Source organism: Thalassophryne amazonica, chromosome 18 (genome assembly GCF_902500255.1).
Source record: "Thalassophryne amazonica chromosome 18, fThaAma1.1, whole genome shotgun sequence".
Classification (NCBI taxonomy): Eukaryota; Metazoa; Chordata; class Actinopteri; order Batrachoidiformes; family Batrachoididae; genus Thalassophryne; species Thalassophryne amazonica.
The window spans coordinates 43,348,228-43,363,055 of record NC_047120.1 but is presented as its reverse complement, the minus strand read 5'-3'; the positions used below and the strand labels follow the sequence as shown (position 1 = coordinate 43,363,055).

The 14,828-nt window shown below is 40.9% G+C and overlaps 1 protein-coding gene across 9 annotated transcripts in view; it reads right to left on the bottom strand.

Annotated features, from left to right (window-relative positions):
- Nucleotides 1-14,298, bottom strand: part of LOC117531614 (rho GTPase-activating protein 44-like) — a 143,546-nt gene extending 129,248 nt beyond the window's left edge. For all 9 annotated transcript variants that reach the window (XM_034194758.1, XM_034194763.1, XM_034194765.1 and 6 more), the window contains exon 1: nucleotides 13,943-14,298. In XM_034194758.1, coding sequence (XP_034050649.1) covers nucleotides 13,943-13,995 — 53 coding nt within the window. In that variant the 5' untranslated portion in view covers nucleotides 13,996-14,298. The remainder of the gene's footprint in view (nucleotides 1-13,942) is intronic.
- Nucleotides 14,299-14,828: the final 530 nt, after the last annotated feature.

Genomic DNA, 14,828 nt, shown 5'->3' with positions numbered 1-14,828 from the left:
CGATGTAAGCAGGGGCTAGTCCATGCAAAGCTTTATAAACAAACAGCAAAATTTTAAATCAATTCTAAAATGAACAGGAAGCCAATGCAATGCAGCCAAAATGGGGGTGATGTGCTCTCTACGCCGTGTGCTGGTTAAAAGACGAGCAGCAGAATTTTGGACTAACTGTAAGCGTGACAAGTTTGCTTGACTAATCCCAGGGTACAACGCGTTATAGTAGTCAAGACGCGTGGAGATAAAAGCATGGGTCACCTGTTCAAACTCACTGAAAGATACAGTGGGTAAGATACAGTGGGGTACAGAAAGATGAGAAAGGTCTGTAAATTTCAGCATAGGTACAGTTGAGCTCAAAAGTTTACATACCCTGGCGGAATTTTTGTTTTTTTTGGCCATTTTTCAGAGAATATGAATGATAATACAAAAACTTTTTTTCACTCACGGTTAGTGGTTGGGTGAAGCCATTTACTGTCAAACATCCAGGTTTACTCTTTTTAAATCATAATGACAACACAAACTACCCAAATGACCCTGATCAAAAGTTTACATACCCCTGTTCTTAATAACTTGTATTGCCCCCTTTAACATCAATGACAGCTTGGAGTCTTTTGTGGTAGTTGTGGACGAGGCTCTCTGATGGTAAAGGTGCCACTGAATATGTTTTGGACTTTATTTACATTAATTACAAAGAAATACAAACAATATGGCACTCTATGGTAAATCTGCATGGAGTAGACAGATCTCAAAAACTGAGTGACTGTGCAAGAAGGAGAAGAGTGAGGAAAGCCACCAAGACACCCAGACAACCCCGAAGAACTTATAGGCTTACGTGGCTGTGACTGGAGAAATTATGCGCAGTGCAAGCATTTTGCATTTTGTATCACCAGTTATCCATCTTCATGATGAAGTGGTATAGGAGGATGATTTTCTTAAAAGAAGACCTGAAAGTTTAGCTACAAATTGCCAGAAGGTACATCTGAGATGTAAGCCTGGAATTTGATCTGTTTTGGTGAAAGAAAATCCTTCTCTGCTTCTACTCCACTATGAAGCTAAGAGTAGTGATGCAAAATGCAAGCTTGCACTGTGGCACAATTTCTCCAATCACAGCCACATAAGCCCATAACTTCTCCTGGTTGTCTGGGTGTCTTGGTGGCTTTCCTCACTCTTCTCCTTCTTGCACATTCACCCAGTTTTTGAGAACTATCTACTCCATGCAGATTTACCATAAAGTGCCATATTGTTTGTATTTCTTTGTAATTAATGTAAATAAAGTCCGAAACATATTCAGTGGCAGCTTTACTGTCAGACAGCCTCGTCCACAACCACCACAAAAGACTCCAACCTGTCAGAGATGGTTAAAGGATTGGTAACACATGGTATTAAGAAAGGAGTATGTAACTTTTGATCAGGGTCATTTGGGTAGTTTATGTTGTCATTATGATTTAAAAAGAGTAAACCTGGTTGTTTGACAATAAATGGCTTCACCCAACCACTAACTGTGAGTGAAAAAATTTTTTTTTGTGTTATCATCATATTCTCTGAAAAAGGCCAAAAAAAAAAAATCCGCTAGGGTATGCAACTTTGAGCTCAACTGTACACTTCAACCGTGAGAGCCAAAATGAGAAACAAAATCCAGAAATCACATTGTATGATTTTTAAAGAATTTATTTGTAAATTATGGTGGAAAATAAGTATTTGGTCAATAACAAAAGTTCAAGTCAATACTTTGTAACATAATCGTTGTTGGCAATGACAGAGGTCAAACGTTTCCTGTAAGTCTTCAACAGGTTTGCACACACTGTAGCTGGTATTTTGGCCCATTCCTCCATGCAGCTCTCCTCTAGAGCAGTGATGTTTTGGCTGGACAACATGGACTTTCAACTCCCTCAACAAATTTTCTATGGGGTTGATGTCTGGAGACTGGCTTGGCCACTCCAGAATCTTGAAATGCTTTTTACAGAGCCACTCCTTTGTTGCCTGAGTGGTGTGTTTGGGTTCACTGTCATGCTGGAAGAACCAGCTACGTTGCATTTTCAATGCGCTCACTGATGGAAGGAGGTTTTGGCTTAAAATCTCATGATACATGGCCACGTTCATTCTTACCTTAACACGGATCAGTCGTCCTGTCTTCTTTGCAGAAAAACAGCTCCAAAGCATAATGTTTCCACCCCCATGCTTCACAGTAGATATGGTGTTCTTGGAATGCAACTCAGCATTCTTCTTCCTCCAAACATGACGAGTTGAGTTTTTACTAAAAAGTTCTATTTTGGTTTCATCTGACCACATGATATTCTCCCAGTCCTCTTCTGGATCATCCATATGCTCTCTGGCAAACTTCAGACAGGCCTGGACACGTACTGGCTTAAACAGGGTGACACACCTGGCACTGCAGGATTTGAGTCCCTCTCTGCATAGTGTGTAGCCTTTGTTACTTTGGCCCCAGCTCTCTGCAGGTCATTCATCAGGTCCCTCCGTGTAGTTCTGGGATTTTTGTTCACCGTTATGATCATTTTGACCCCACGTGATGACATCTTGCGTGGAGCCCCAGATCTAGGGAGATTATCAATGGTCTTGTATGTCTTCCATTTTCTTACAATCGCTCCCACTGTTGATTTATTCACACCAACCTGTTGACTATTATAGACTCACTCTTCCCAGCCTGGTGCACATCTACAATTTTTTTCCTGGTGTCATTTGACAGCTCTTTGGTCTTGGCCATGGTTGAGTTTGGAGTCTGACTGTTTGAGGCTGTGGATAGGTGTCTTTTATACAGATAACGAGTTCCAACAGGTGTCATTAATACAGGTAACAGGTGGAGGACAGAAGAGCTTCTTACAGAAGAAGTGACAGGTTTGTGAGAGCCAGAAATCTGGCTTGTTTGCGGGTGACCAAATACTTATTTTCCATCATAATCTAAAAATAAAGTCATTAAAAATCCTACAATGTGATTTTCTGGATTTTTTTTTTTTTCTCATTTGGTCTCTCATAATTGAAGTGTACCTATGGTGAAAATTACAGGCCTCTCTCATCTTTCTAAGTAGGAGAACTTGCACAATCAGAGGCTGACTAAATACTTTTTTGCCCCACTGTAAAACCGGTTTAAGATGAGATAAAAGCCGAAGGTGATAAAAACTGGAACCACGGCATTTATTTGCCTGTCAAGTCTAAAATCACCATCAAGTATGACGCCAAGGCTGGTGGCAGTAGGCTTGATGAACTGTTGATAAGAGTCCAAGTCAGAGTTAAAAATAAAAGCAGAGTTACGCTTAAAAACAGCAATTTCTGTCTTGGACTCATTTAGATTTAAAAAGTTATTTGCTAACCAAGCCTTGACATCTCGCAAAGAGTTGAGAAGAGGTGCCAGGGAGCTGTTTTTCTTTATGGGACAATGGGACTTGTGAGGAGAAGAAGTCCCCAACTTTAACAGAATACGACCTTTCAAACAAGTAGGACCTAAACCAAGTGAGTGCCATGCCCCTGACACCAACACAATGTTCCAAACGAGAAAGTAAAATGTGTTCCACTGTGTCAAACGCAGCTGTCAGATCTAAAAGCAAAAGAACATCTGCATTTCCAGAGTCAGTAAATAAAAGCAAATCATGAAAAATCTTTAAAAGTGCTGTCTCTGTGCTATGAAAAGGCTTATAGCCAGACTGAAAAATGTCCATGACATTGTGTTGCTGTAAAAAAGACTGAAATTGTAAAAACACAACTTTTTCTAAAATTTTTGACAGAAAAGGAAGCATAGATAGTAAGTAAGTCCCTTTGGCTGCTCCCTTGTTTGCACTCGGGGTCGCCACAGCAATCCAAGGTGGATCTGCATGTTGAATTGGCACAAGTTTTACGCCAGATGCCCTTCCTGACGCACCTCCACATTACATGGAGAAATGTGGCAGGGGTGGGATTTGAACCCAGATCCTTCTGAACTGAAACCAAGCACATTAACCACTTGGCCACCACCCCCTGCTAAAAGAACATAGATATAGGTTTGTAATTTGCAACATTTTCCAAGCTAGGCTTTTTTAAGAGAGGTTCTATCACAGCTCTCTTATAACAGACAGGAACATTGCCGGAAACAAGACTACTATTGACAATATCTAAAACAGCACGCCCAATAGTATTCCATACTTCTTTAAAAGGACGAGTAGGGAATACAATCTGTGGGACAAGTTGATACCTTCAACTGTCTAACAATCTTAGAGACGTCTGAAAGTGAGACTGTGTCAAACTTTATAAAAGAGCCACAGGATTGAACTCTATGCTCAAGTCTAGGGGAAGAATATATAATGTTTGACTTAATAGAACTGACTTTGGTTTCAAAATAAGTAGAGAAATCTTCACAGACTCTAGAAAAAGGCTGCAAAGAGGTGGACTGGATGGGGTTTAAAATTAATGAAATAGTATTAAATAGTGTCCCGAGGTTTGTGCACATTTTGAGCAATGAGATGAGAAAAATATTTTGTCTTTTCAATTTTAACAATTTTCTGGGAGCTCCTCTATTTCTCTTTAAGATATTCCAGGGATACTACAAGCTTATCTTTTCTCTATTTTCTCTCTGCGCATCTGCACTCAACCCTTGCTTCCCTAGTAATATCAGTAAGCCATGGTTCAACTTTACATTTAGGAAGCATGACATTCAGAGCTGCAACAGAGTCAAGAACGGTGGAACACACTGACAAAAAGGAAGAAGTCAATTTCTCCGTGTTCATTCGTAAGAAGGGTTTACATTGATATCACTAAACTCACAGGAAAACAAAGCCATGGAGGAGGGTGTAACACCAACGTAAGCAATCAGAAGTGCACGGCTTGTTACAAGACATCTTAAAATTAAACATTACAGGGCAATGGTCGGAAAACACTGCATCGCTGATTTCCAGGTTATCTACAACAAACCACAGGACAAAAACCAATCCAGTATATGTCCACGCTCTTGAGTGGGCACAGTGACATGCTGTGTCAAATTAAATGACTACGGAGGTCATAAAAATCTTTCACCATAGGCTTACATAGACCAACACACATGCACATTAAAGTCACCTACAATGAGAAGTTTATCAAATGTAAGTTTAACATTGGCTAGAAAGTCTAGAAATCACAATTGTACTTGGGGGCCGATAGACAACAGCACAGAGAAAGTAACCTGGGTGTCCAAGCTCAAATGCCACAAAGTTCAACAGGTGTAGTTCTCACTAGATACTTGTCTAATGTCTAAAAATTCCTTAAAAACCCCAGATACACCACCACCACGACCATTTGCTCTCAGCGTGTTGAGAAAAGAAGAGTTTAAAGGGAGAAGCCTCGGTAAACACTGCTGACTCACCCTCAACTTGTCCAAGTCTCCATTATGAACATTATATCCAGGACATGAGAAATCATAAAGTCCCGGAAGATGAACGTCTTATTCCAATCGAGCTTGCATTTACCAATGCACATTTGGTAGATTCTCTCCAGAATCACAAACATTCACGGTGCGCTTCAGTAACCGAAAATTAGCCAGGTGAACCTCCACCCTTAGCCCAGTGTCGCCATAAGAGATTTTGAGCCCCAGCATCCTCAAACTGCCCCAACAATCTGCACTACCAAGTGCCGACAGGTGACGGAGAGCGTCTCAAGAGGAGGCGCCTCAAATGCAGCTCACATATCCCTTGGAAGGATGTGTGTGCAGAGTGATACAAGGATGATTTCTGGAGTAAAAAAAGTTTAGAAGGTTAAAAATAAAATAAAAATATAAAAGCAACTCCTTCAGCACTGGTACATGACAACCCAAAGATAGTTGCAGATGGTCACTTAATAATGATGGTTTAAAAAGAGATGGTTTTCTAATAAACCACCAATGTAGCTTCAGCACCTAAAAGAATTATTTTAATTTTGAAAAGTGAAACATGGTCATGCATTTTACCTTTGGATGGTTTTAAATTTTAACGGTGAGGGTAACACCTTTATTTTTAAAAGTATAGGGCCACTAAGATTTGTAAGATTTAAGTATAAAAGACTTGTCATTGGCACCACTATAATTTTATTTATTTGAATAGGGAATTCATAATATGACACACAATTAAAATTTGCGCTATCTAGAAAAAATTAATAAAAAGTTCCCCTGAAGGGTAAATTTTCTACAACTACTGATGGCAACAACACACAGTCGATGGCAATGACATCATAGATCATGTGGGGGCTTCCCCAGACTTGCACGAGTTATTTTGGGAAGGACATGGTGACAGTCAATCAGAGTAGAGAGGTAGCATCACTAGCTGGTCTCTCTCTGGCTGCTAATCCATCATGGCGGAAACCACTCAGAAACCGCGGCGTTTGTGATATTTTTCGTACATTATGTAAAAGCTAGAGAGAAACAAACACTTCTAAAACTAAAAACACTGTCTTTGTAACATGATAACACCTGTGGAGTGATTTACAAGATATCTCGCGGACATAAGCATGCACACTAGGTGCGTGCCTCACCCGTGCACGTTTTCAAAAGTGCACGCATGCGCACATGCATGCCCTCCTGCAGATGCCGTTAAAGTTAAATAAAATGTTTCTTGTGGAATTCCCCCCAGATAAATATGTTTTCTTCATTAAAATGAGCTGTAATTTTACAATATGTTTCTAAAATAAACTGGCATTACAATACTTGGATTTCAGCAAAAGTCAATTTTGTCAGTTTAGTAAAATTTTGGTGGTCCTTGCTGTTAAAATTGTTGGTGATTCTGAACAAAATGAGCTTTTTTGCACCCATGAGGAGCTGAACACACACACATACTGTGCAGGTTTCAGGTTTCAAACGTGCCAAAGAAACGGCTGTGAAATAACAGGTAAATGCATTCAGTTGTAAATGCATGGCGGGGCACAGCATATGCGCGCACGTTGTTGCTTCTTCCGTGATTCTCACCAAACTGCCTCAGCTTTCGGCTGTAAGCCAGAGCTGCAAATCAAGAAATGGGAGCAGAGGTCTGCCTATATGTCAGAGGACACTGCAGGGCAACATGCCCCATCTTCTCCCTCCTGCTGTCATGATGTCAAATAAAGCCTAACAAGCATGTCTGGTTGCACAAGTTCTTCCCCAGGTTTCCTGCACAGAGAGACTCAGACTAACGACCAAGCAGAGCCATTCATGGCGTGCTGCTTAGACGGCCGGGGAAAACCCATTATTCACAGGTCCGTCCACAAATCAAGCAGCCACTTTTTTGTCCACGCATCAGTCCATCCAAGAGTGTGACAAGCAAAACAATAATGCGTAAGATAGATAACGAAAATAATGAAGCCATTAAAGACTTGATTCTTTTTTTCCCCCACCTGAAGAAAAAAAAACATGCAATTTACTGTGCTCTCTTCATCACCAAAGCTAAGTTCGATAATGGTTTTCACACTGAAACTGAATGTGTCTGACCACATGCACACAATTCTTTCTGCACGTTGTCACTGTAGCCCTGAATGTTAAAAACAGACAATAAGAAACACTTTCCTGGCAATTCTAAGAGATCAGATATTCAGTCTTTTTTGTGTGTGTTTTCGTTTTCACTCTTCACATTTTAAATTTCCTATACTGAACCTGCAATCATGATTTTACAATTGATTATAAACTGAATTTTACAAATCAATAACTCAATACATAACCACAACGATAGTTTATTGCAAAAAGCGTCCTCAGGACACAAAATGTGAATCGAAAAGATGTGTCAAAAATACACAACAAGAAATGACAGAGCCAAAAGAGGATTAGTCCCTTTGCTGTGCCATGGCCTTGCAGTGCTCATGGAGTTACGCATTTTTATTCCGTCACACAGTTACGCAGTATTACAGGATTAATGATGCAGCCTGACTGTTTTGGAGATGAACTGGACTGCCTCTGAACCTCTGTTTGACCTATATCTTAAACTGGAGCAAGGCAGCAGTGTCGTCCAAAAAGGGAACGCTTCATTATTTTGAGACACACGTTTCCCCTTGCAGGGAAACAATAGCTTCAGATAAACCTTAATAGACCAAATGTCATGGAAAGAAACAAGATACATTTTATAGATTCCATCATTTAAACTGTATTGCTTAAGGTCATAGTACACAAAGGTTGCAGGAACTGATGCAAGATCATTCGAGGTAAACTTGACTGTTTTTTGCAGTGAGTAGATTAGAAAGAAGTAGGAGTTCAACATTTGTGTGTTTTTGCTGAAATGGTGGTATCTCATGGTTAATGGAGGAGCTGGAAATTATGTTGGATGATTTTTAGAAGACAATCAGTGATTACTATTAAGGTTTATTTATTTTTAAGAAATGGGGACTCAGGGGAGCAAGGAGGAGGATCTGGTCCTTGAGCATTCACAATGAAGCAGCCAAATGTTGCCTGTGATTGTGACTAAACTCTAGGAGATCATGAAGGACAACTCCCTGGTCCAGCGAAAATGGACTCAAACTAACAGATGAGTGACAAAGACTGTGGGTAAGAAAGACACATTACTTTTCACACAGACATGGTTGCCACAGCAGATCCACTACAGATCTGCACTGGGATTTGGCACACATTTTACACCAGATGTCCTTCCTGATGCAACTCCAGTTTACAGCGAGAAACAAAACAAAGCCCCTGGTCTTCTAAGAGGTCCCCCATCTAAGTACTAACCAGAATGCACTCTGCTTTGCCTCTGAGAGGATCAGGGATACAACGTGCGACTGGCTGCCTCAACTGATAATGTTCACAAACTAAAATTGACCCTGGTATACAGGTAACTGAGAGGTGTGGAAAATACAGTAATTGTCACACATAGAACTTGAACAGCTCTATTGGGTAGAATGTCATTTTAACTGATTAGGGTTCATTGTATATCGTATTCGGTGCATCTGCACTGGAAATAAAATTGAAAAGGTGAAAGACCAAACAAGGAACTCTCAACAAATTACCATTTTTGGTCAAACATCATCCTTTCTGTACCCAAGCTAATTCCATACAATCTACACTGATTTTGTTTTTGCAGCCATTTGCATGTTTTTCTTCTGGTCCCACTCATTTTCAGCAAAGTTAAGCTAAATGCTGCTTCTTCCTCACGGTCAACTCATTCATGGTTAACTAACAACACAAAGGGCAATACAATTCTTCTGTTCTGATGTTTCACAATATAATTCCGAAATATAAATGCTGTTGAATAGTGGAAATTACATCAACTCAACTGCATTTTTGCTAAGAGACAACGTTAAGATTATCATACTATAGCAGTTAGTTTTGTCTGGTGGCTGACCAGTTTGCAGGAACCTTCTTCCCTAGAATTTAATAGCGCATGGTCACAGACAAGCACCGAACATTTGTGGCAGCTTGTGGTTAACTTGACACTTACCACTACCATGTATGTCCTTTTCAGCTTTTTTTAAAGACAGGATTTCTTGTGAACAATGTAATTGTCAAAGAAGAGTACAGTCAAGCACTATGAGACTTGATTAGTAATAATTTAATACACTTAGGGTTGTAAAAGACAAACTTGACCTTAAATGGCTACTTTTTTAGACACCCGGGGACTTCTGCATGCAAGAAAAGTGCATATGATCCCTTTAAGCACAGCAATGAAACATTTAGCATTACAGTCAGGTGCAGTATTCGAGCCTCAAAATCATCCGGGTGATTTGGGCTGCAAAGCTTGTGAAAGAAATAACTGCATTTTCCTGAGTGGACAGCAGTCAGGAGTCGCGTTGGAGTCTGTGCCCTCTAAATATGACTAATTGCCACTGCTGTTCTGCTTCTTAGGAAACAGGTTAGAACTTTTTAGCGGGGATGCTACACCTCAGTGGGCTCTCACGTGCTGGCTCTCAAGGAGACAAGCTACATTTTTTTTTTTTTTTTTTAGTATTTTTTATCCAAACATACAAGAACAGAGGGAAAAAACAGAAAAGAAACTATGAACAATGGGGAAGAGTGCTGTTACATTTGTTCAGAAAATAAATGATCAGTATTCGCTAATTAAAATTTATATATATATTGTTCAGATAAAGTCCGATCTTGTATATTTCACATATTCTGTCCACTTTGACCATGTTTCATAGAAAGAGTCTCTTTGGTTCCGAATGATGGAGGATAGTTTTTCCATCTCGTAGATATCGTGGACTATTTCTATCCATTCTTCCACCGAAGGGGGGTCTACCTTCAACCATTTTCTTGTGATGGCTTTTTTACTTGCTATTAATAGGATTGCCAATAATTTTGTTACATTCCTTCTCCAATTCTGAACATTTACATCTCCCAAGTATATGCATTCAAATATAAATGACACTTTGTAGCCAAAAACATTATTTACATCACAAGCTACATTTTTATACATTTATGCATAATTGGGTGGTTATATCTGTTAAAGAGCATTATGAGTTTGTGCCTTAGAGGTTCATTGGAGTAAATTTCCAGAAATGCATAAATGTCCTCCAGGGGTTTCTGTTAGCTCTGCCAAGTGCACTCTGTTGAGCATTAGCTGCACTAATACCTTTCTCATTGATCGAGGATCATATCAGCACCTCTGCCTGCAGTCTGAGCAGAGCCGAGTATGGTACAAGTCACCATTCTCCTGGTGTGTCAGCGACGTCATTTACCGCTATCAGCCGAGCAAAAAAAAAAAAAAAAAAACAGCCTCAGTTATAGCATACTTTCAGTACCGCAGCCATCTACTGCATGCTTTAGAAAAATGTGGAGCCTGAAATAAACACTTCAGTGTGACAGGCTACAAATCAGCCTATTTCCTGACAGTGAAAACATGGACTGAGCTCAGAGGATGAATACATTAGGTTTCAAGGTTATACAACAATTATAAACCAAGGCTTGAACCGAATTGCCAACAGCACTATGTTGACACACTGTACAAGCTTAGGGTGGGGTTGACAAATAGAAAGACAGGCAAAGACTCAGCACGTAATGGCAACTGGACTACACACTACACCTCCCCACTATTACTCGTAGAAGACATGACCTCCAGACACAAGGACTGTGTTACTTCCTGATAAAAGACGAACATGTTTTCAAACCATAACGCTCAAAACAGGTCACACGGACACTAATGTTAATTACACTTTAACAAGCCTTGGATGATTACTCCATTAAGCCTTGCATTAGACTGTGATGATTCACTAAGACATATCACTTCTTCAGCCACTTTGATGTGTCACCACATATGAATAGCATCCAAACAGAACTTAGACTCCAGAGTTGACCAACGAGTCTAAATTTTCTGGGATACAGTCCTGCTTTCTGTGGTCATGAGGGCCACCACAGTGCCTCCATGCTGGTTTAAAGGTAATCCTGGGTCACCCTGGCTGTGTGTGGCCTAGAAAACATGTCTGTTGCAGAGAACCTGACATTCACCATATGAGCCATTTGTAAGAAGTACACCCTCAAAGTATCTGATTTGAAAGTGGAAAGGACTTCCTTATAACCAACAAAGTCAATCAAAGTTCTCTGAATTTATAAATATTGTAGATTCTCCTATAGCAGATGCCATGTTTATAATACACTCTCTCTCTCTATATATATATATATGTTTAAAAAGGGTCCACGTTGGAACATTGCCCTTGGGATCCATATTCCATAACACCCAGGTCAATTTCAATTTCAATTTATTTTCATTTATATAGTGCCAGATCACAATAAAGTTGCCTCAAGGCACTTCACATAAGTAAGGTCTAACCTTACAAATCCCCAGAGCAAGCACACAAGTGACAGTGGAAAGAAAAACTCCCTCTGATGATTTGAGGAAGAAACCTCAAGCAGACCAGACTCAAAGGGGCGACCCTGTGCTTGGGCCATGCTACAGACACAATGTTGTCTTGTCCCAACCTCTCTACTGTGTTCCAGAATTGGTCCCAGCTCTTCATTTTGTGGGATTTATATTAATGGTTCCTAATGTCGGTCTTCAGGAACCCCTACCTTACACAATTTTATCTTTGCCTGCTCTGCACTAAACTGATTAGCTTGTTCAGGTGTGATCAGATAATCAAGAGCGAACAGACACCCGACAGAGACAATCAGCTGCAGTTAGAGCAGGTAAATACGAGGTCTATTAGAAAAGAAACCGACCGTTTTATTTTTTAAAAAAAACTATATGGATTTGATTCATATGTTCAATATTCATATTGATTCACCTTCGTGCGCATGCGTGAGTTTTTCCACGCCTGTCGGTGATGTCATTCGCCTGTGAGCACGCCTTGTGGGAAGAGTGGTCCAGCCCCCTCATCAGATTTTCATTGTCTGAGAAGTTGCTGAGAGACTGGCGCTGTGCTTCATCAAAATTTTTTCAAAACTGTGAGGCACATCCGAGTGGATACCATTCGAGAAATTAAGCTGGTTTTCGGTGAAAATTTTAACGGCTGATGAGAGATTTTGGATTGTTTCTATCGCTGTAAGGACTTCCCACGGAGCGGGACATCGCACAGCGCTCCGAGGCGATGTCGTCATCCTGTTTTAAGCTGAAAACCTCCAAATTTAAGCCTCTGTTGACCCAGGACGTCGTGAGAGAACAGAGAACTTTCAGAAGAGGCCGGAATCAGCAGTTTATCCGGACATTCCACTGTTAAAGGAGATTTTTTTTTTAATGAAAGACGTGCGGACGGATTGGTGCGTCGGCTCGCAGCCGGCGCGGTGCGCCCGCCACAGGTAAAACACCTCCGTGTTGATAACCATTTGTAAAATCCAGGCGGCTTTTGGTGGCTTTCAGTTGAGTGAGTATCTGAGAAATTGTTTAACAGCAGGGCATGTTTCAACTTGTCCTTAAGGCTTCCAACAGAGGTGTTTTTCCTGTGGCAGGCGCGCCGTGCCGGCTGCGAGCCAACGCGCCAATCCGTCCACATGTCTTTCATTAAAAAATCTCCTTTAACAGTGGAATGTCCGGATAAACTGCTGATTCCGACCTCTTCTGAAAGTTCTCCGTTCTCTCACGATGTCCTGGGTCTACAGAGGCTTAAATTTGGAGGTTTTCAGCTTGAAACAGGATGACGACGTCGCCTCGGAGCGCTGCGCGACATCCCGCTCCGTGGGAAGTCCTTACAGCAATAGAAACAATCCAAAATCTCTCATCAGCCGTTAAAATTTTCACCTAAAACCAGCTTAATTTGTCGAATGGTGTCCACTCGGATGTGCCTCACAGTTTTTGAAAAGATTTTGATGAAGCACAGCGCCAGTCTCTCAGCAACTTCTCAGACAAAGGAATTCCGACGAGGGGGCTGGACCACTCCTCCCACAAGGCCTGCTCACAGGCGAATGACGTCACCGACAGGCGTGAAAAAACTCTTGCATGCCCACGAGGGTTCAAGCTTGGCTGATGTAATCACACGTGATTCAAATCCATATGGTTTTTTTAAAAAAAATAATAAGGTTAGTAAGTAAGTAATAAGGATACTTTTCTAATAGACCTCGTATAGAAAATGTGCATGTCAGGGGGTTCCCTGAGGACCAGGATTAGGAACCTTCTGCCCACTCTGGACATGATCCAGCTCACGGGTGCCTCAGCATTGAGGACCCATGCAAATGGAAACAGCCAAGGGAATGCCCATGATTTACCTGGCTACAACACATAGATAGCTACTTTCAGTGGGTGGGGATGCATCAGTTGTCTGTCTGGGTGGTTGCCTTCCAGGATCCAAGGTGGTTTTGTAGTGTTTGTGGGGACACACATCAACACATGCTCCCAAATGTGACAAGAGTAGATTAAAAAGTGATACTACACAACAACCCCCTGTTAAATATACGTTTTCTAACCTTGTTCCCTGTGCTGTGCTATCCTGGTCTGTGGGCAACCCTGTTCTTTGGGTAGCACTGAGTGATCCCACGCTCCTCCTTGCTGAGCTCAATCACACAGCGCTGATACCGCAGCTGTGACCTCACAGAGTCCACGCGCCGTACAAACCAAACCAATGAATGACTGGACGGCGGCGTCACACATTCATGCCTTTCACACGGCATACAGGCATCTTAAAAAAAACCTTCTCTTACCTGCCCACTGTTTGGTTGGCGAGCTGTCTCATCCGGTTGAACTGCTTCTTCATCTTGTGTCTTTTCGTGTTAACACCGACCGGCAGAGACACTCCACATATCTCATTGATAAAAAAAAAAAAAATAAAGTCAGACCTCCGCGCTGGTCGACGGCAAACAAGAAGGTTTCCCGGCTTTAAACATCAATTCCCGGTTTTCAGTGGTATATCACAAACATGAGGCAGTCGGCGAGCTAATTTCTCCTCATTTCGTCGATGTCCTGCGTGTCTCCCTCAGCCGGTCCGCTCCGGAGATGCTGGACCGATTTCTCCGCACAGCCCGCTCGCGCTGCTACTGCTGCTGGCAACACGACGTTCTCCGCTACTGCATTATGGGAAATGAAGTTCTTCTCCACGAACCACATAAAAACGCCTGATACCATTTATTTTTGTAATAGCGACTTAACACATTGTTTTGGAGGCCAACTTTAAAAAGCAGCCACTTCTTAAATTCAGATATATTTTATGGATTATTAGTTAACATCTCATTCGCTTCTCAATCTTTCATAAAATTCATTCAGCATCCTATACCAAAGAGTGCAATCAGTGTAAAGAAGGAAGAATTGTTTACCATCAAGAGAATATCTCAAATAAAAAAAAAACACCTACGATTAATAATAAGTTTAAAAAATACAAAAATTCTCATTTATGTGTATTTGTCGACCTTTTCTTTTGATTTATCTCAATTCCTTTAAGCTCATGAACTCATTACTGAGTTTTGCACAGCATTAGTATATAAATATTTTGGATGATGACGTTACCGCTTTAATGGATTGACTGATCTAAATATAAACTGTTTTGGATATGTTAGGATCAGGGTAGTGGGTTAGAGTAAAAAGTAAAGTAAA